Source organism: Myotis brandtii, unplaced genomic scaffold (genome assembly GCF_000412655.1).
Source record: "Myotis brandtii unplaced genomic scaffold, ASM41265v1 scaffold191, whole genome shotgun sequence".
In the NCBI taxonomy this organism is placed as follows: domain Eukaryota; kingdom Metazoa; phylum Chordata; class Mammalia; order Chiroptera; family Vespertilionidae; genus Myotis; species Myotis brandtii.
Window position 1 is genome coordinate 4143176 of NW_005357115.1, and position 21623 is coordinate 4164798.

Here is a 21623-nt window from a genome sequence, read left to right on the forward strand (position 1 = left end):
AAAAGGGCCCAAACCTCTTCAGTGTACTAATAATTCGGCACAAGTAGTAAAATCAGTAGGGACAGATCTGGGTTTGAGTCCTGGCTTTGCCATTTATCTCTGTGACCTGAATCAGACTCCTGACCTGTACAATGGGAAACCTAGTCACCTCTGTGAGTTACTGTGAGTATTTGGTGTGGCAGAGCAAACTGGAATGCCCACCTTGGTACCCATGGCAGATGCCCCCTAAGCGTTCATTCCCTGCCCTTCTCTGCTTCTAACATGAGATTGGGGAATGGCACAAGTGTTCTGCCTGGTGGATTTCCATTTACTGATCCCTAAACCTTTCTTCTCATTCCCTGTGAGTAAGTTTACCATTTCCCCGAAGTTTATTCCCACTCTGACCTGAACTGCCCATATCCTAGGGCTGCCATATGTTCTAGCATGAAAAGCAATCAGATACTTTTGATTTAAAACAAACGTTCTTTTTTCAGTTTCTCTGTTGCTGACCTGCCTCATTTCTGTCTCACTGACTTGCTTCACCAACATTATCTGCTCGCTCCCTGGTTCTTACCCTGCCATCACTCCTAGTTTATATGTATACTTCATGTTTGGCCTAATTTCATACCTGCATCTCGTTATTTTTTAAAAAATAGTTTAAAAAATAGGTAACACCACATGCGCATGGTATAAAAATAATTCAAACAGTACAAAAGGACGTAGTGTGAAAATTAAGTTCCTTTTCCATGCCCCCACCGTCTACCCATAATCTGTTCCCTAAGGCACCCATTATTACTACTTAGTATATCCTTCCAGGAACATTCTGTTCATTTACAAGCATCTATCTAGAGCTACCCACTTGTTTATTTTTACATAAATAGTGGTTTACTATGTATAGTAAGCCCTAACTTAACACTGTCAATAGGTTCTGTGACTTCAAGTGAAAGGACATTTAACAAAACCAATCTGACCACAGCCTAATTGATATAAACAAGAGTTAAGTTCCTTCAACATCTCGTCAACGTTATAACATGATGACATTGAAGGAAACGATGGTATTTGAGGACCTGCTGTACTAACTTCTGAGCTTACTTCTTTTCACTAATATATTTTGGATATCATTCTATTAAAAACATAGAGATCTGCCTCATTAAAAAAAAAAATGGCTGTAAACAGCTCCATTTCATGGATGTGCCAATCCCCCACTGAAACAATTCAGACTGTGTAAGATACTTTGCTGAAAACAATGCTGCAATAAATGTACATGTACATCAGTTTTGTGCGTATAAGAGGAGAAACTCCTAGAAGCTGAATTGTGGGATCAAAATATTTTCACATTTAAAAATTTTTGATTGATTTTGACAAGGTGCTCTCCAAAGAGACTGTACCAATTTACACTTTCACCAACAGTGTGTAAGAATTCTAGTTTCCCCCAACCTGCCAACATGGTGCATTATTAAACTCTGACTTTTGCCAAGATGATAAAGAAAAATAATATCACATTGTTTTAAATTGCAATTATTTTATTATTAGAGGCCTAGTGCACGAAATTCGTGCACAGGTAGAGTCCCTAGGCCTAACCGGCAATCAGGGCCGATCAGGTTCCCCTCCTCCTGGCCTCCCTGCTTCCTCTTTTCCTCGCTCCCTCAGCGCCCCACTGCCACCGCCGGTCGCCCACCATGTTCCACACCGGCTCCTGGTGGTCAGCACATGTCATAGTAAGCAGTCGAACTCCCGAGGAGACAATTTGCATATCAGCCTTTTATTATATAGGATAAGTGAGGCCGAATGTCACTTTACATGCTTTTCAAAAAAGATACTTGAAGTTCTTTTTCTGTGAACTGTATTCAAATTCCATGTATATTATATTGTTGGTCTTTTCCTTATTGATTTGTAGGAACTCTTTGTATATTAAGAAAATCTTTGTCACATGTTACAAATATGTTTTTGCAGTTTATCACTTGTCTTTTAACTTTACTTATAATTTTATTTTACAATTCAAGAATATTTAGTTTTATGCAAATACATTAATTTTTAAATTTATGTCTCCTGAGTTTTATGTCAAGCTTACAAAGTCTAACCCTTCTCCAAAATTTTACATAAATTTCCCCCCATATTTTCTTCTAGTACCTTGCAGTTCCATTTTGTTATTCTTTAATACTTTTGATCTATTTGAATTTTTTAACCCTAATCCTTCTCCTACTTTTTATCTCTACCTAGTTTCCCCCAGGTCTCTCAATCATGACTTCCTATCCTTATTCTTCCACCCACTATGAAAAGCCCACAGTCTATGAAAACTTCTTTAATGATATCATTTGCAATTCTAGCATTTCCACTGTTTAACAGGTAGGACTTTCCCTGCCAAAGAAAGGGCTACTCAGAAAGAAAGGGAGAAAACCCCTGCAGGGGTTAGTGAGTCATCAGATGTCTAGCACAGGGCGAGGAGATGGCCTGCAGAGAGCAAATGAAATGCCTCCTGAGCCTCCAGCTTTAAGCGAGGTGCTGGGGGAGATGCACGTGAGATAATTTCTGACCTCAGAGACTGTTGTCTAGTTATACGGAGACAACTATAAAGTCAAACTTTGGGAGAGGACATAAGGAGTTAAGAGCAAGAACAAATCAGGGTGGACTGGAGAAATGAAAAGGGTCTATGAAGATGTAACTCCAGCTGGGCCCTGAAAGATGGGGAGAATTTAGACAAAGTTGACAAGGAAGGTTATGTTGAGAGGGGGCAATAGATGTGGGAAGGCATTAGTCTGGCTTGGCTGGGGACCTGGGAGACCAGAGTGGCAAATGAGAGGATGTGTTGAGAAGGAGGGAACAAGAGCAAGGCAAGCCAGGCTTTCAGAAGGTGGGATACTTTGTGTTGGCTGGATGCTTCTCATGGAAAAACATACTTTCTGCTCCCATGTGGCCTCACAGGCAAAGCTTTGCACCTGGATGTTCTTCTGTCTGTGGAACCACGAAGGGAAGTGTTGGGGGAACCGGTTTGACTTTCAAGTCTGATGAGGAGCTTAGCTTCCAGGAGATTTTTAGTTAAGTTAATATATATTTTTTAAATTTTCTAAGCGAGTAGAGGAAGGTTTGGCAATCTTTAAAGCCCACTACCAGGCTAAAGTGTTCTGCATCTTCTCTGGACCCGGCACAGGCTGGCGACCTTGGGACTCTTCAGGGACAGTTCTGACCGCTCCCATAGCTGTGAAGCTCTGGCCATCTGAGGTAGTCAACGAGATCATGGGAGGCTCCCTCTAATGCTGCTGCTTTCGATTCCAGGGAACAGAGAGGATCTGGGCCACATAGGAGCCCATCCATGGCTTCTCCTCCGAGACTGACTCAGAAAGAAATCCTGGCGCGCAGCCACCGCGCATGGCTCCACCCTGGAGCCCCGCCACGGTCACAACCACAGCCACATAACATCCCCGTCTGGAGTCAGTGTTGGGCTTCTCTCTGAACTGGCTTCTAAGTCAGGAAAATAATTTTTTTCTCCCTCTTTTTCTCACTCTTCCTTGGTGTTTGTTCTGACTTGGAAATGGTACACTGTGAGTTCAGGGTGAGCCAGAGGTTTGTTCTCGGTCTGTCAAGCCACTTTGATGATGGGAATAAAATCCTGGGAAGAGCAAGCCAGCTGGACAGGAAACCAAGCCACAGGGTTTTGGTGGGCTTGGGGCTTTTTTCTACCCCCAAATGGAAAAACCCTGGCATGGGGCATGGTATAGTGAAGATTTAGTGTTTTTAAAAAAGCTGAAGTGGTCTGGGTCTAACAGATGGGCTGAAAAATAGCATAACAGTGGCTTTAGAAGGAGTAGCAGGAATCAGGTACTATGAGGACTGAGTTTAGATATCTAAAATGAAACAAAGGGCCTATTAAGAAACTTGCTTTCTTCCACTTTTTTTTTTTTTAATCATTTGTCTCCTGACAAAATTCTGCCCGAGAACCTGATTAATATGTTTCTGCCTTGGGAAATCTCTGAACTTCATTAAACCTCCTGCCCTCTCTCCTGGATGTTGGGGGGAGGCAGAAGGCAGGGCAGAGAGCAGGGCTTCCCAGACACGTCCACAATGGTCCTAGTGTCTGGGGGACAGCAGGAGCTCTTGGGAAGTCTGTGATAAATTATTCACTTCTCCTGTCCCTTCCGGAATCCCAGTGGCTGCAGAGCTTTCTAACTGAGGACCATTCATTCAGAAAACATTTACTAAGAGGAGACTAAGAGCCAGGAATAGTGCCAGTGTTTGGAAACATGAAGATGAAATGAATCAGTGACACAGTCACTGCCCTCAAGGAACTTAGAGTCCTGAATAGTGTTTTTCAAACTGTAGGTTATGGTCCATTTTGCTGATTATGAAATCAACTAGTGGGTAGTGACCAGCATAAGAGAGAGAAAGGAAAGGAGGGAAGGGGAGGGAGGAAGAAAGAGGAAGGAGAGAGCAAACTAGGGAAGGTAGGAAGGAAAAAATATAACCAGAGTGCATCAAACTAATAAAGGAATTGTTTCCTTCACTTGTAAAGTAACTTACCCAGAATGAATTTTTAATAAATTTACATGTAAGATGTAAATAATTTATGAAAAGCAATTAATTTTAAGTAAAAATACTGATTGATTTGTTCTAACTCCTTTATTTTTCTTTTCCAGGTAATAAGCCACTCTGCACTATACTAAATGGTACCTATAGGGTTATGCTTGGTATCCAAAATGATGATGGATGTGTTGAAAGAGAACATTCCTGAAATTAAATATGCTAAATCTTGAGTAAATTCCCTTTTTGTTGCATTTTTTAGACTGTTTTTAGACTTACATAAACATTAAAATTTCAAACTTCAAAATTTCATGTGTGTATATACATATTCATATATCCACACAGCACATAGATACACATTAGGTCACATGTAAGAAGTATTTTTTTTTGTTGTGAATGGCCATCAGAAAAACTTGAAAGCCACTAGTTTGGTGGGAGGAACATACAACAAACCCATCATACTAGAGTGTGATAGGTGCCCCAAAGGAGGGTCGACAGAGTGAAATTAAAGATGGTGGAAGAGGAACTGTTTGGTGTATCTGGGTGAGTCAGGAAGTGACTTGGCAGAGAGCTGGAGAAGGAGCGAGTATCTGCAGAGTGACCACAGCAGAGGAAGCACATGTCTCCAAAGACTAGGGCACATGGCATATTTGGAGAATAACAAGAAGTGCAAAGGGGAAGGACAGCAGAAAATGATAGAGGATGAGTAAAATGCCCCAAACAGGAGAGCTTAGGAGTGACCTTTAAGAGCTCCAAAAACTCCAAGGGGGTGAAGTCCCCAGTGGGACACCCTCAGCCCAATTCACATTGGAGAGCTGGGATCCCCACTCACTACTGTGAAGCTTGATGGGGTCCCTGGAAGGGACAGACTAAACTCTTCCAGAAGAATGCACTGCCCCCGTCCGGCTGCTCGTGTTTGTTAAGGTCACTAAACCAAGTGACCACACCTGGACTTTCACAGAGGCAGGGTCTGAGGTCATTCCAGTCCCCAGGGAACTAGAATCCTGATTAGACTCATGGCTTAACTTTATTAACCTAGAAACACTGACTGCGCACCATGAGGGATATCCTACTTGGGACAGAAAAGAAGGGAGAGGACAAAGTTCTGGCTTTGCAAAGCGTATGGTCTCTCGTGTGTGTGTGTGTGTGTGTGTGTGTGTTTAGGGTGTATGTGGAGAAAAACAAAATACACAAAAACCACCAGAGGGAATGTCATTAGGGAGGGGTTTAGAGACAGGAGAAGATGTGGCCAGTGAAAGGAAAGAAGGGATTCCAGCAGGAGAGTTATCAAGAGCCAAGTTTCACAGGTGGGGGTGTGCCACATGCAGGGAAGAATGATGACCAGAAAATCAAACAGGTGCAGCTGCCAAGACTGATGGCTTAGAATGACCCTGGGTCTCGAGTCTAGCTGGGGCTCATCACAGCCCATCGCAGGCTCATCCTCTAGTCTCAGCTCTACACAGGCCCACTCCTACTCACATCTCCTCTGTTCTCAACTAAAATGGGCAAAAAGCATGGCAGCTTCTCACCACAGAGCCAGCAGTGGAGTTACTGAAGCTATGTTCTGGGGACCAGCCCCGGCCTGAAACAGGCTGGCAAGAAGAGAACCAGAAGAAGAGAGGAAAAGTGGGTGAGCAATAGGAGAGAGAAGGCGGATGAGAAGTGGAGGGAGGGAAAGAGAAAAAGAATGATCGAGGGAAAGTGGTAGTAGAGGGAGAGGGAAAGACAGTCTATACAGGCTCCCATGAACCCCGCCACTTGACAATGTCCAGCCACCATTTCCTTTATTTAAAACTCAGTCAAGCCCTATTGGCATGGCTCAGTGGTTGAGCATCGACTTCTGAGCCGGGAGGTCATAGTTCAATTCCTGGTCGGGGCACATGCCTGAGTTGTGGGCTTGATCACCAGTATGTGGTGTGCGGGAGGCAGCCAATCAATGATTCTCTCTTATTGATGTTTCTATCTCTCTCTCCCTCTCTGAAATCAATTAAAATACACACACACACACACACACACACACACACACACACACACACACACAAAACTCAGTCATGCCTGTCCTCTAGGAAACAGCCTCCGAGGGCACTCTGAATGGCTGACTTGACTGAGGACATTGTGCTGACTACTCACTACTTCCTCTGGTCTCCCAAGATCCCGCTGCCATCTCTGTAGTGTAGGCAGCTCAAGTCTCTGCAGTGGTAGCTGTCCACAAGCCAGACGCTGCCTCTCCTTCCATTTGGTTATAAAAGGAAGAGCTGCTGCGGTTAGGAGCCAGGAGGTACGTCTTTGATGCAGGCCACATTCAGTCATATAAATGTGGAAGTGTAAACTACACAAAGAGAACCCCTCTCTCCCTTCTGATTTCCATTTTTACCACAGCCCCCAGCCAAGCAACAATCATATGGCATTCTTAGAGAAACAATAGGGGATTTGTTTAAACCGAGATGCCAAATGGTCATGAATTGCAGAATATATATTTTTAAACAAGTTATTTTCCCCCACTGTAACATCCAGAATTTAGATCTGCACACGGGGCCAGCTGGCAGTGGCATGCCGGGCCTGGCTGGCTACCCGGGTCTGCTCGTTTACCTTGCCCTCCCTGGGGCGGGGGGATGGCAAGGCTGCATTTGTAGGTTATGCTCCAACTTCCACCCAGCCTTTCTTGGTCTGAAGCTTTTCAAGTGTTTATACTCATAACCCACACGTATAAGCTGCCCCGGAGCCCTCCTACTTGGATTTTCCTTTTAAAGTGAAGCCATGTCCGTGCCCTGTTCTGGTGGTTGACCAACTTACAGGGAATTCTTACGGAGCTGCCATGCACAAAGCAAGAAACATGAGCTGTGAGTCTGTCCAGGAAGGAACCCAATGTCCCAGCCATGTACTAGGGAGCACCAGTGGCTTCCCCGGGAAAAGCAGTGTTTATTCCTGGGGGAGGGAGTCTGGAAATAGAGGGCCTTAACCACGTTACCAGTGTCCTGGGTACCTGTCAGCCTGGCCCAGGCAGCCTGCAGGAGGTACTGCTTGGGTCTGGGTTGAAGTCACAGCCACTCTGTTTCCCTGGGAATGCCACTGCCCATGAGGAGCCCACAACCTCAATGCCCAAGCTTTGCCTTTCCCTCCAGTTGGGGTCACCTGCTTTTTCTGAGGGCCCCCAGGGAGCCTCCCACACCCTAGAGGCCTCATATTTTTCCATCATTCTATGGGGCATCTTTTTCTCATTAATGTACTAACACTCAAGTATGTGCAGAGAATGAGGAAAAAGAGACCTTGTGTGGGACTTGGGATTTGTTCAAAGCCTGGGGAAACCTTTTTAGAGGGTGTATGTTTTTTATTCCTTTTATGAGAGATGCATGTTTCCCCCCCTCTGTGACTTGTTTAAAAGTTAAGTTTAATATGCTGCCAGAGAAATTGCTGGTTAATAACTTAATAAGCTATGTGCTAGGAATTATGGGAGAAAAGTAGTATCCAAGAGAACTTTTATTGTACAGTTTGGGGCTTGGAGGATATATAGCTTCAGTTATTATATAAAATGCTAACAGAAGTTCCCTTTCTTTTCAAACCTTACTTTCTCCCCAGGATTATAAAAAAGATAAATAAGTGAGGTTAATGAAAACTTCTAGAACCTGCATGAGAAGGTGAGAATTTTTTTTTTAATCCTCACCCAAGGATATGTTTCCATCGCTTTGTAGAGAGAGACGAATTGGGGAGGGGAGGCAGAGAGAAACATCATGTGAAAGAGAAACATTGATCGGTTGCCTCTGGTACACGCCCCAACTGGGGATCAAGCCTGCAACCTAGGTATGTGCCCTGGCCAGGAATTGAACCCACAACCTTTTGGTGTATGGGATGATGCTTCAACCAACTGAGCCACCCAGCCAGGGCAGAAGGTGAGAATTTCAAACAGCATAGTCAACAGAACTGTGCTAATGTGAACCCGGCAAAGTATACACTTGGACATTAGCCCTGGCCATAAGAATAATAATGATAAAATAACATCAACTTCACTTTATTAAAAGTTTTATCTTCAAAAAAGATTCCTGTTTTATCTTTGTAAGAAGAAAAATATTATTAAAGGGCATTATTATTCCTATTTTTACAAATCCACAAAGTAGCTCATACAGCTCAAGTGACCTACCCAAAATCAGGGCAACAACCAAGAATAGCATCAAGGCTTTCCAGACAAATTGTATCTGCGTGTCCCAAACACAATCAGATGAAAAGTGAGACACTGTGCCAAACAAGTGTATTTTGGTTTTCGGCCTCATGCTCCAGTGTTATGTCCTGGTAGCCAGGCTGGTGAAGGGCAAGCCTCCGAGCACAGCTGCTTCTGTGAGATCAACACAAGGGCCTATTTTCAACATGGCTGATTATGTTGATAAAGATTTAATTATTTGACAATAGATATTTCCATGTCTAGCTCTTTTATACTTTCATACCCATTACTCACTATGTCCCTCTCTGCCCTCATCTATTTCACACTGTCATTTTAGAGCATCTCACTTGACAGATAAAAACTGAGCCCCCCACCCCAACCCCAAATTACAGGCCACACATCACTGGTTAAGTAGCTGAGCCGGGACCAGAACCCAGACCTGCTAACCTTGAGTGTACTCTGCCTCTCCTCAAATTCAGAAGGTGCGTTCACAGGCTAGAGGCTTTCACACCCACTGAGTGCCTCTCCAAGTGACCCTCCCTGTAGTCACCCAGGAGCAGAGGACCTTGGGCTGATGAGGGTCCCTTCTGGTTCAGGGATGGAGACCTGGAAGAAGCTCCTGAAGTTGCGTGGGCAAGTCCTTTGGCCAAGGAAGTCTGAGCATTACTAGCAGGAGGACAGCAGGCTTTGGAGGGTCTCTCTCAAAGCCACTCCCTTGGCCCATTCACATAACACCAGCCCACATGCCCGACAAGCCTCCTGGAGGCAGCCTGAAGCCTGGCCATGCAGAGCAAATGTACCAAGGCTGAGTCAGCTCATAAGAGGGCGGGGAAGCAGGAGGCCAAATGAGGCCTACAGAAGCCCTCCTGCCATGTCTGGGTGTTACCTGAAACCTGCACTCAGAGTTACTGACTTCAGTTAAAGGTACGGTCTCCAAAAGACCACTACTGAAAAAACAAGTGTATGACCCAGGAGACTGAATTTATTTACATATTAGGACTTAGTAACATGTTAGCATGATTTGTTGGTCAGATCAAGCAGCAGCCAGCCAGCTGAGAGTGGCAAGGTCTAGAGCAGTGGTCGCAAACCGGTGGTCCGCAGACCATTGGTGGTCCGTGAGGTCTGAAAGGTTGGCGGCCGCTGGTCTAGAGCATGGGTAGCTGCCCAGGGAGAGCAGCTCTAGGGAGAGGGGCTTGGGCAGCCCAAGGCATGGGTTGCAGAATTTTCTATGAGGATGATCAACCTGCATGGAGGAAGAAAGTGGATCAAGAGGCAAAAAATAAATGTGCTATTTACATCCCTAACTTGGGCCATCTCCAGGGCCAGCCACATCTGACAAGTAGGAAGAAATCACCTGCCCCTTGTGTTTATTTCCTCATCTACAAATACTGGTTTGGATTAGATCCTTGTTTTGAAATAGGGAGTCAGAGTCTCTTTTGGGGCTACCAATGCCCCCCTCCCAGCCTGCACATTTCCCATCTCTTCTATCTTCAATATCTTGAACTTCTCCTTAAGCTTCTGTTTGAAGAAAGGATTCCACTGGATTAGATGACCTCTGCATTCCCTTTCCTGCTATAAATTCTGTGGTTCTAGGGTTCTCTTAGCAATTTTGAGAAGATGTATCAAGCAGCATCTCTATTCCCATTACCTGCTGTCCAGGTAGGCAACAGGGGTTTCCAGGTTTCCCTGTTAGGGACTTCTGTTGACCACTAGGAAGGGCTAAAAATTTTGTTGGTCATAGGAGAGGCTGGAAAATTTTAATACACTCCTCAGGGTATCTTATGTGTATGGAGATAGCAGCCTATTTGCCAGTGTTAGCCTGAGTTTATTGACTTCCTTTTAAGTCTTGGATCAAGTCCAAATTCCTCTGGCTGACATTTAAGGCCTGCCACAACCGGTCTCTTATCAGATCTTGTACTGCTTGCCAAAACACACCATGCTTGTCTCCTTCAACTCTGTCTCCTCACTGGCCCACAGTATAGCACATGCATTCTCTACAGTATGACATCACACGTGTTGTCCACCATCTTGAAATGCTCTTTCCCACCACTTTTGGTTTTTACAAATCACACCCATGCTCTAAGAACCATCTCAAATACTACCTACCCTAGCAAGCCTTCCCTGACTATCCAAGTCCACATTCTTGTCTGAATTCTTGTGCTTATTATGTACTATGGAATTAGAACTTCTACGAGGACGTAAATGTTGGTTGTTTCACATGGATAAGCTTTCTTTTCAACTAGTTTGGAACATAACTAAACTCTGGTAATAGCGACTCCATTATATATGTTTAAAGTGCTTCCCACAAGCTGAGCACTGTACTATGATTCCTTCCTGTGTACTTGGGCAATGAGACCAGCATAATTTACTTAGCAACACAGGTTCTAGACAAGTATAACCTCACTCATTCCCCAATCTAAGAAAAGTAATCTTATCTAACAGTTGAATCTCACCAAGCCTTGAAAGACTCCTTCCTCCGCCTAGAAGACTTCCTTGATATTCCACCCCCCACAAGCTGGCTCCCATAACATACTCTGGCCTCATGCCAGCATTTAACAAATTCTTACTTATTTATAATCCATACCTGTCTTACGTATTCAGTTTTTGAAGTAGGGACAATATTCATCTCTATATTCCCCACTGTGCTTTGCTTTGTACTGTTTGTGAATATGAATTGCCTTGAATTAATTGGGAATGGCTCAATAAAGGTAACCAAGCTATTGATTTATCAAAAAAGATGGAACATGTTACATGCTAAAGGAAAAACCTCCACTGTATTAGAGTTTTACATAATATTATGAAAATGTGTTGAAGACACTGTAAGCCTGTACTCCCTTAAAAGCTGGGCAATGACAACATTGCACATATCTTCCAACAGCAATACCCCAATAAGCCAAGAGCTACAAGTGGAGCAAAACAGATAATTTCTGAACTAATTATCATCTCCAGATTAGGTTTGCAGATTTCTATATTCAAAAGTAGAAAGCATCAGCATTTGGGGATTGAATTCTTGATGTACAATGCATTAAAGGGTTATTTTTATGTCTTATTGCAGTGTGAAGAAAATTTGATCTTGGGCAACTTGCTCAAAGGCTCAGTTTAATATATTGACCACTTCTGACTGCTCTTAACCAACTAGTTTCCATAAGCTCAGCCTGTCAACAAGAAATACCTCATATATCCTCAAGCTTCACTTCTTCTCAAACAGCTTATTCCTTCAAGACTTGACATATTTTTTATTTTTTGAGAGAGAGAGATTGAGATTGAGATTATTCTGCCTGTGCCCCATCAGAGATCAGACCTACAACCTGGATATGTGCCCTGACAGGGAATCGATTGACCGGGAATCGAAGCTGCCACCTCTTGGTGCATGGGATGATGCTTCAACCAATTGAGCTTCATGGGCCAGGGTGAGACTTGACATATTTTTATTTTATTTTTTATTTATTTATTTATTTTTAAAATATATATTTTATTGATTTTTTACAGAGAGGAAGGGAGAGGGATAGAGAGTTAGAAACATCGATGAGAGAGAAACATTGATCAGCTGCTTCCTGCACACCCCCTACCAGGGATGTGCCCGCAACCAAGGTACATGCCCTTGACCGGAATCGAACCTGGGACCCTTCAGTCTGCAGGCCGACGCTCTATCCACTGAGCCAAACCGGTCAGGGCAAGACTTGACATATTTTTAAAAGGACTATGTAATGAAAATATTTTTCACCTTGTCCATTGGTTTGGGTTAAAATATGCTAACTTAATGTTTCTCTCTGTTTTTAAAAAATACAAACAGGATCTCATTCCAAGATATCATGACCTTAAACATTCCTGAGAAGTCTGAAAGGGAAGCAAACAAATGTCAACAAGGTTAGGTCTAAAATACACCAACTTCATTTCTCTCATCATTCAAATATGCATGAGGCTCAAGGAGACTTTGAATGGGCTGAGTTTGAGGATTAAAGAGGGGTCCTCATGAGAATCTCCCTCTCCAATAAAATCTGGAGGGGTTGAAAGAAAAGCACTTTTAAAAAGGGAGTGGAGGGGAATACTGGGAAAACTTTTATTTTGATAAAAAAGAAAAAGAGTAAAGAAGAAACAAACCAAAAGCAAAACCCAACCCCCAGCAATGCCTGGAAACTTGCTATGTAACTAACCATCCCTGTTCAGACTTGCTTCCCTTAAAGTATTGGCAGGGACCACAAATGATAGCCTTAAAATGCCACATGATCATCTGAATATTTTAACAATCCTTCTTGACTGGATTCATTTCAATGGCATGGGAGTCACAGCAACCTGCAGCTGTGGCAAAGAACAGAGGACTCTATTTCGAGTGGAGGAGTTATGATAGAGGGACTTTTCCTTTGGGAGGGGACCAGGCCAAGAGACACGAGGGATTTGGGAAGGGCTAAGGGACAGTGGAATCAGACCTAAACCCCAGTGTTTCTGCCTGGGAAGTGCAGTCTCTTGTGTGAATAAATCTGGTGGTTAGAAAATAAATGCTGTCTTCAGCTGTAAAGCAAAACAGAATCCTAAACCAGAACTTCTGCAGCTGGCCACAGACCCCCCTGGGGAAGAACTGGGATTGCCACACAAAAGAAAGCCCTAGCTTTGTCTCTATAAGCATTTTTTCCATACACATTTAAATCCACAGCCCCTCAAGGGGCAGACCACTCAGCTTAGTGGGGATCAGTAAGTAAGAGAGAAAATGGGGAGAACAGATGAGAGTATGGGTGAGAGGATAGACAGGGAAGGACATGCAGAAGTGACTGGAAGTCTATGTACCGGGGCAATGAGGAGCTTGCGGAGGGAGTATCAGGAACACTGAGGGGGAAGCTGTACAGGAAAGGAGATGGATCATATAGTTAAGAATTCTTGCAAATAAGAACTTGGGGTAACAAATCATTAGGTACAGTACAAAGATTAGGTCTTCAACAAACATTAGCTCCCTCCACCATCTCTTCCCCCGCATCAGCACTGTTTTATTCAAAAATTTATTTCCCAAGGTTGCTTTCCTTTTAACCTTCGGACCTGTTCTTATAGTCCTGAGAGCCTGTTTTTCTCACCAGACTATCAGGCTGTTATTTTTCAAAATGATAAATACTGCATGCCAACAAAGCACTGGTTCTACCCCAGGCACTGAGGCCATTGGGATGGCTGCCCAGACAAAGGAGTGTGGACTCCCTAGGAGAGTGCTGGGGTCATGCGGTCCCTCAGTGCAGGTCATCCCAGGTGGATGGGAAAGAATTCTGGGATGACCCCTTCAGTAGCCTCAGTCCTATCCTGTGGCTCCAAGCTCCAGTCACAGGCCCTTTAGAATGAGGGTGTAAAGGTAGGGAGTACTTCAAAGAGGGGGCTGAATGATCACAGTGCCTGCTACTCTGACCCTTGGCCCTCAAGATACATACTGTGTCCCCAAACCAGCAGCACTGGAGTCTCCTGGAGCTTGTCAGAAATGCAGGGTCTCAGGCCCCATCCTAGATCGACTGAATGCAAGTCTTCATTTTAGGAGATCCCTAGGTGATTCATGTGCATACCACGGTCTGAGAAGCACTGCTCTAAAGAATGCTTAAGTTACCGCCATTCAAAGCCTTGACATAAAAACACTGTCTGGACAGATGGAGGAAATGTGGCCCGATACAAAGAGCCCAACAAGGAGCAAGGAGCTAAGTCCTCAACAAATGCTTGTTGTTGTCAGGTAACTGTGTGAGACGGGCAGTTCCCCTGACCTCTCTGGGCTGCCCTTTCCCATATGCATGGGGATGGGAGTAGACTACAATAACCTTCAAGATTCTTTCAGTACTAAAGTTCTAGGTCTATCATTCTATTTGACAAGACTCTGTTTTGTTGCCCTTGCTACAATGAAGTAGTGGTTTAAATAAACACTTGTTGTATTTAATATGCTCAATCAGTATCTGTTGAATGAAGTGATGTAAGAATCATCTATTCTATTTAAGCAACACCTCAAAAAATGAAAATGGGCCATGAACTTCCAGGACAATCAACCACAACAGAGTATCAGGTTTAAATGGTATTTTTAAGAGCAATTGACATAACTTAGGTAACCAACCTCAGAAATTCACCCATATATGAAACAATGGTATGACCCTCACACTGGCACATCTATGGAACTGAAGTTTTAACGGCTACATGTCCTGGGTAGCAGGCTAGAGAAACTGTCAATCCATCGTTCTCCAATGAATCATTGGTCTCAGAAGAAAAATACAAGTGCCCTCTAGCATGACTGCTATTTTACCCAATACTCATCCCTTGACCCCCTCCCTCAGGACGATGAGAGACACAAGAATGCACAAAAAAACATCAGCAGTTCTCAATCTGACTGCATTTTAGAATCTCTTGGCGATTGGGCAACACCCTAAACCAAAACAATCAGAGGTCAGACCTGGCATCAGTAGGTTTGAAAACCTCTGCATGTCGGTAAGATTAGACTTATATTCACTTCTCTTCTAAATTTTATACTTGACCAATTTTCTATGATAAGCATATACAACACTGAAAATCAAGAAAAAAATGAAAAAATTTAGTAGGACATGTCTTTCTTCCTGTTCATCACATCATCCATTGTATAGTCTGGTAGTCCATTTAGTTCACCACATTTGTTAAAATAAAGCACACCCACACTTATTTTTTTTCTTTTTATAACCGAAGGAAACACTAGATAACCAAATTGACATCTAAAAAATGTTAAGCCCAATATAATAGTAATTTTCTCAAAGTAAATAAATCTTTTCTCCTCTTAGCCCTGCTTGTCAGGGCTTTTATTATTGTTGTTGTTGTTAATCCTCACCTGGGATATTTTTTCCATTGCTTTTTTAGAATGGAAGAGAGGGAGGGAAGAAGGGAAGAGAGAGGGAGAAAGAAAGAGAGAGAGATGTGAGACACATTGATTGGTTGCCTCCTGTATGCATCCTGCAACCCAAGTATGTGCACTTTGGTGTCCGGGTTGATGCCTAACCACTGATCACACCAGCCAGGGCTTGACAAAACTTTAAAAAAGTCCTTCCTATTCAGGCAGAGCCTATGATCCAGCTGGGACAGTGGAGCTGGAGCCTGCGAACAGCCAGGGTGGCAGACGGGCCGTGATCCGGGACTGTGCTGACTCCTCTTCTGGGACACCCACAGTCAGCCTCTCTGGGACAGTGGCTGACCCCTATTCTCACTGTTTCTGACCTGGATCAGCTTAGTTTTCCCCCAATAGATGGTAAACTGCCCTCCATGAGAGAGACAGTAAACTAGATTGAGGAGGGAGGAATGGAGGAAAAAGGGAAAGGAAGGGACTTGCAGGATTAATGAGCTGATTTCTATAAAGACTTTGACATCTTGGAATGAAAAGCGGCCTGTAAGAGCAGAAGCCCAGTCCTCCGCTCAGGCCATGTTGCCAGCTGGCCATTCATCACCCAAAATTCCCCAACAACTCCATGGCTATTGCTTAATCACCTCATATAAATCCCTATTAATCTTGCAAAGTCAAAACAGAAATATATGACAAAAGTCTTTATTTTATGTGCCCCAATTTCAAGGTCAAAATTTTAAAAACTGAATTGGTTATCCAATGGCTCCAATGAACTTAAAAACACACACCCTTCTTTCGGCATAAAAGGACAAATAAATGACATCCTTGCTAATGTTTTTGTTCTTATTGGACTGAATGAACTCAGGCTTATGATCAAATAGAGGGGGGGAAAAATTTAAACCCACTTTTTTTTTCAATAACATTAATGTTTCATAGCTTATATCAAAAGATACAGGAAGTCCTTAGGAGGCACAAAGGAACATTGATTCCTCTTTCATGTGTAAATTGTGAGGGACATAAAGGAGCCTCTTCAGCAGAGGAATCTGGAATACTGTGCCCTGTAACGCCTTTCCCGGGAAAGGCAGGTGAGAATGTGAAGACAGGGTTGGCTTTGAGAAGGGCCCACTAGGACCCAGAGCTCATGTGAGCAAGGAGCTGTGAGTGCAGACAAACACCTCCTGTAGCAACACTCTCAAGAGGACCTCAGGGACAGGGCAGGTGTGTGACAGACTGAGGCTTTGTCACTTATATCCTATTCTATACTTTCTTATGCAGGAACCTCAAGGTTACTGTGACAATGGTGTGAATAATACAGAAAAACTGATCCATGGCTTTGGAATGCATTGTGTTCTGGCAATGTGTTTTCCTCCCAAACGTTATTTTAGGCCCTGAACACATGCTGATTAATATGGTAAAAGTGTTGGGTAGTAAGAGGAAGCCTGGTTTTAGGAACCATCTACAGACCACCCACAAAGTGTAAAGTTCACACTTGGATAATAAAGTGTTGACTGTACTGGAAACATAATAAGTGGCTTTCCTGGACTCTCAGCAAGGAAGGTGGAAACCCAGCGAATTGCAGTGATTCATGCCTTTGTTTTCTAGGCCTGGAAAATCATGGAGAAAAATCAGAGAAGATGGGTGGGGGTGACGATGATGAAAAGCCTGATTAGAAAACTGCATTGGAAGCACAGGGAAGGTTAAAGGAGGCCAGAAGGACTTCTCCAGTTTTGTCATCCATCTTCAGGCACTGCCCAACACGAAGGTCCATTCAGATGGCTGGCCTCCTACTCTATCTCCTCCTTCCTATCCAAACAGAAGGAACTGGCCTATCAAGCCAGTGAATGAAGAACTTCTATGAAACCCATGAAAGGATAGCAAGCTAAGGGGGCAGAAACTCCTTCCTCAGCAAACAGGAGAGTCAGTATTGTCTTGGGCCAGTCAGGCTGGAAGCAAGGGTTTCAATTGCATGGTTTCTGGAGAGCCCTGACTTCCTGATAACCTAGAAATAATAGCGAGAGGGTCTGGCCTATGAATTGGTAAACATAGAAGAGCACAAATGTGATCAACAGTTCCTTGTTCTGAAAAAAGCATCTGGGGGGAAGTTGTCTAGAAGCCACACAGAAGTGAAACAATACTAGGCTCATGGAAGTGGTTTATGGTACATCAACTCCTACTCTTTTTTAAAATATGCTTTTATTGATTTCAGAGAGAGGAAGGAAGAGGGAGAGAGAGATAGAAACATTGATGATGAGAGAGAATCATCGATTGGCTGCCTCCTGCACGCCCCCTACTGGGGATTAAGCCCGCGACCTGGGCATGTGCCTTTGACCGGAATGGAGTCGGCAGGCCAATGCTCAATCCACTGAGCCAAACCAGCTAGGGCCATTAACTCCTACTCTTTAAAAAAAAGAGAGAGGGAAAAAAATTGGACTAAAAATGAGAGGTTAACCATCAGTTTATTGGCATTTCAGACACTAAAAAATTTTCCCATGAATATCCCTGTCCAAAGCTATAGGTGCTTAGGAAAACATGGAGACTCACATCCACACATGGAGAAATCCTTCACTGGCTCCCTTTCACTAAACGTTTCCTTTAGAATTTTTTAATGTGTGGTTCAAGTATTTCTTCAGCTACCTTTCCTTTCTTTTTTGTTTTTTAAGGATATGTTTTTATTGATTTTAGAGAGAGAGGAAGGGAGGGGGGAGAAACATCGATGTGACAGAGAAACATCAACTGGTTACCCTAACTGGGGATTACACCTACAACCTGGGTACGTGCCCCGACTTGGGACTTGAACCCACGACTTTTTGGTGTATGAGACAACACTTCAACCAACTGAGCCACTCTGGCCAGGGCTCATCAGCTTCATTTTCTGCCACATGCACCTTATACTTAAACCAGAAGAGTTCTCCACACTCACCATGCCACTTTATACTGCCATGTCTTTGCCTAAGACATTACCTGAGCCTAGAATGCCCCTCCCTGCCCTGGCCACTTAGCAAAATTCCTCTCATCTCTTGAAGGGTGCAATGCTGGATCTCCCCTGCCCCTCCTCTGGGCTATTTCTGTACCTATTACATACATTTGTTATCACACTTACCATATGGGATGGAAATTATTTACACATCTTTTTCATCTCGTGGATGTGAGCTCCTTGAAGCCAGGACTAGTTCTTCTATATCTGCATCCCTACCTCTCCTAACACAAAGGTTAGTGTGTAGTCTGTGCTCAACAGTACTTTGTTGAATTACACTGAATTGCAGACCTCATACTACCCATCACTTGCTTTGCCATATAAGGTGGGAAGCCCAAAAAAGGTGAACAAAAGCATATTTTTAAAAGAATTTAAAAAGAGGCTGCTATGTTAGGCAACCAACATATTGACTCTTAATCAAACACAACATACGCAGCATGGGATGTGGTAGCATGTGGTCCTCCACTAGACTGCCTCTGCTGGAACTTACAGAGGGCACACTGGGGTCCTCGCAACATCATTGTCCGACAGCGATTTGAACACAGTGTTACAGAGAGGATTTCCTATGAAGTAAATGAGATATTCTTTCACTCCGTTTTTCACACAGAAAAGTGTGAACGTTCTAGAATAAACTAACAATGGCCAGGAGGAAGAACAAAATGTATCTAACACAGGGTTGGGCACATAGCAGGTATTAATAAAAATAAGCTGATTGGTGGAGAGATAAAAAGCCATATTACATGCCCCCCAGCCACACAGCAGCTTTAGAAAAATTGTCAAGAAAATATTTTTCTTTCTTCACCACAACCCAAAGTTCTAAAAAGATAAATACTCTAATAAGTTTAGAAAACTCATGCCAATGACGTTTAAAACTCCCACAACTAGAAACAGCAATTCTCCAATGTATTCCTAACCCCTGATAACTCCTTGCTCATGAGGGGTTGTAACATACCTCTTGGCCAGCCAGAGTTTGGCTGTGGTACAAACAGCAACATCAGCCAGCTCCTGCTGAAAGTGCGCATTCATTCTGTGTTTGGAGTCCGCGAAGGCTTGTAACAAATGAAAAACCTAAACCAAATGAGAGAAAAAGCAATATCTGCTGTGAAAATATATTTTTTCTAAATGCAAGTTCCTCCCTTTTAGGTTTTCTCCAAATGTTCCCCTCAAAGAAAACAGACACCTGCAGAATGTGGCTCTGGTCTCTTTGCAAAAGGCTTGTTGGTTTTGGAGGATGTAGCAAGTGGCAAGTAACCCACGTACCTGTGCTTTGGGTTCCATACATGATTCCAAAGAAAGGTGAGCAGACAATCATTTGATACGAGAGCTTATTAGTTACAAACAACCTGTAAGTTGGTTTTAGCAAAGAAATGCAAACATCTTTCTCTATGTTAGCAGTCACTCACAAAAAATGTACCTCTTAAAGCCTAAGTCTGAGAATCTAACTGGTTTACATGTCTGGGTTTATCAGAACAGGCTTGGCTAAAGAAACAGGCCACAAGGACGCTTACTTTTGCAAACACTCCCCAGAGACGTCTGTAAACTATTCAGAATTTTTAGCAGGTCTTTGCTGAGATGTCAGGAGTGGAGGCAGCAAGGCAAACACACCCCACTTTCTCACTCTTACATGACATTGTATATTAGAATTAAGCAGAGAAAGACATATCCTGTTCTATCTCTAGATGTCTATATTTAGGACAAAGGCCACAGTTCCAGCAGACACATGACACAGGGCACGTGTAAGTGTGCATGCCCACCTACGTGTGTCATGGATTCACACTCCGATATGACATCAACGAGGCCTTTGTGAGGAGTACAAACCTGCAGAAGAGAAAGAAAGCGGACAAGGGCGTAGATGAGATCCTCTGACCTTACCCAGTGCCAAGGAGAAAGACGCATGTCAGAGAAATCCTTCAGTCGCCCTTATCTTAATCAAGGAGGAGGTGGGTGAGCAAAGCAAGCGCAGATAAGCACATGAAGAACTTTGAAAGGCTATTTTAAAACTCAGTTTGTTTTCTTTCCCTACTGTATCCTTCACCAGAGCTGCAGATGATTCTTTCTCAGCAATAAGATTCAAGTTTTTCTTTTTCTCTCATGTCAGTGAGGGGCATAATTGAGAGTTACATATGGAATGGAGTAGAGAAGAGCAAGGGGCCAAGATAAAAGAGACCTAGAGTCATTGGACCGTAAACAAGTCGGAGTTGGCACGTTTTCTGGGGTCAGACATCTGTAATTACCAACAACAAATATATACTGACCACCTTTTGTTTAGAGAAAAAAATAAATTGTGATGAATTTACTGTATGTGCCCTGGCCCATGTGACTCAGTTGGTTGGGTGTCATTCTATGCACCAGGAGGTTGCTGGTTCAATCCCCGGTAGGGAGCATGCAGGAGGCAGCCGATTGATGTCCTCTCTCACATCAATGTTTCTCTCTCTCCTTCTCCTTTCCTCTTTCTCTAAAAATCAATAAAAAATCTTTTTAAAAATTTATGTAACCACTATTTTTTTTTTTCTAAACAGAAGTAACTGGACAGGAGAATGCACACATGTCCTAATGGAAACTGAAAACGCTTTCTCTAATAATGGACCTGTTATTTCAGAAGCAACAGATCGAATATCACTACTTCACCACACCCCCACAGGGACCCAAACCACCCGTCCTGAAGTCTGGAGAAATGGGTCTGGCTGGGGCTTCTGTTCTTCTGTGGTGACTGCCAGAGTGAAAAAAATACCTTCCTCTGCCTGAATCCCACCAGCCTGAAAGACTTGGCAGTGTCACTGGGCCTCGCTTTACTTTTCTCCGCAGCTGCACAGACCCAACCACCAGGGCTTTTCATGGTGTCACAGGATCGTAATTAATCAGCAGACACCAGCAAAATACATGACTGTGGAACTTACTTGTAAAGAAAGCTGTGAGATTTTCAAATGCCTCTCATTTAGAAGCAATCGCTTCAAAAATAACTCCTGATGGATGTTTAAACTTAGTCCTATATTTGCTCACCTTACTTGGCAAAAACAAGGCTGTTTTTGAAACGCTTGGTAGCTCTGGTTTATGAAAATCAGCCTAACAGGTCCATCAATTCTGTCACCTTGGGTACACACCACACAACAATTGTGATCCTGGTCATTCACTGGGAACGGAGAACTCGGAGTGTGGTCGAGCCCAGGCCTGGCATAATTTGGAAACTGCTT

At 43.4% G+C, this 21623-nt stretch overlaps 1 protein-coding gene across 3 annotated transcripts in view; it reads right to left on the bottom strand.

The window, feature by feature from the left end:
* THADA (thyroid adenoma associated) overlaps positions 1-21623 on the bottom strand; it is a 296168-nt gene that overhangs the window by 74138 nt on the left and 200407 nt on the right. For all 3 annotated transcript variants that reach the window (XM_014538458.1, XM_005864760.2, XM_014538457.1), the window contains exon 30: positions 19385-19500. In XM_014538458.1, coding sequence (XP_014393944.1) covers positions 19385-19500 — 116 coding nt within the window. The remainder of the gene's footprint in view (positions 1-19384; positions 19501-21623) is intronic.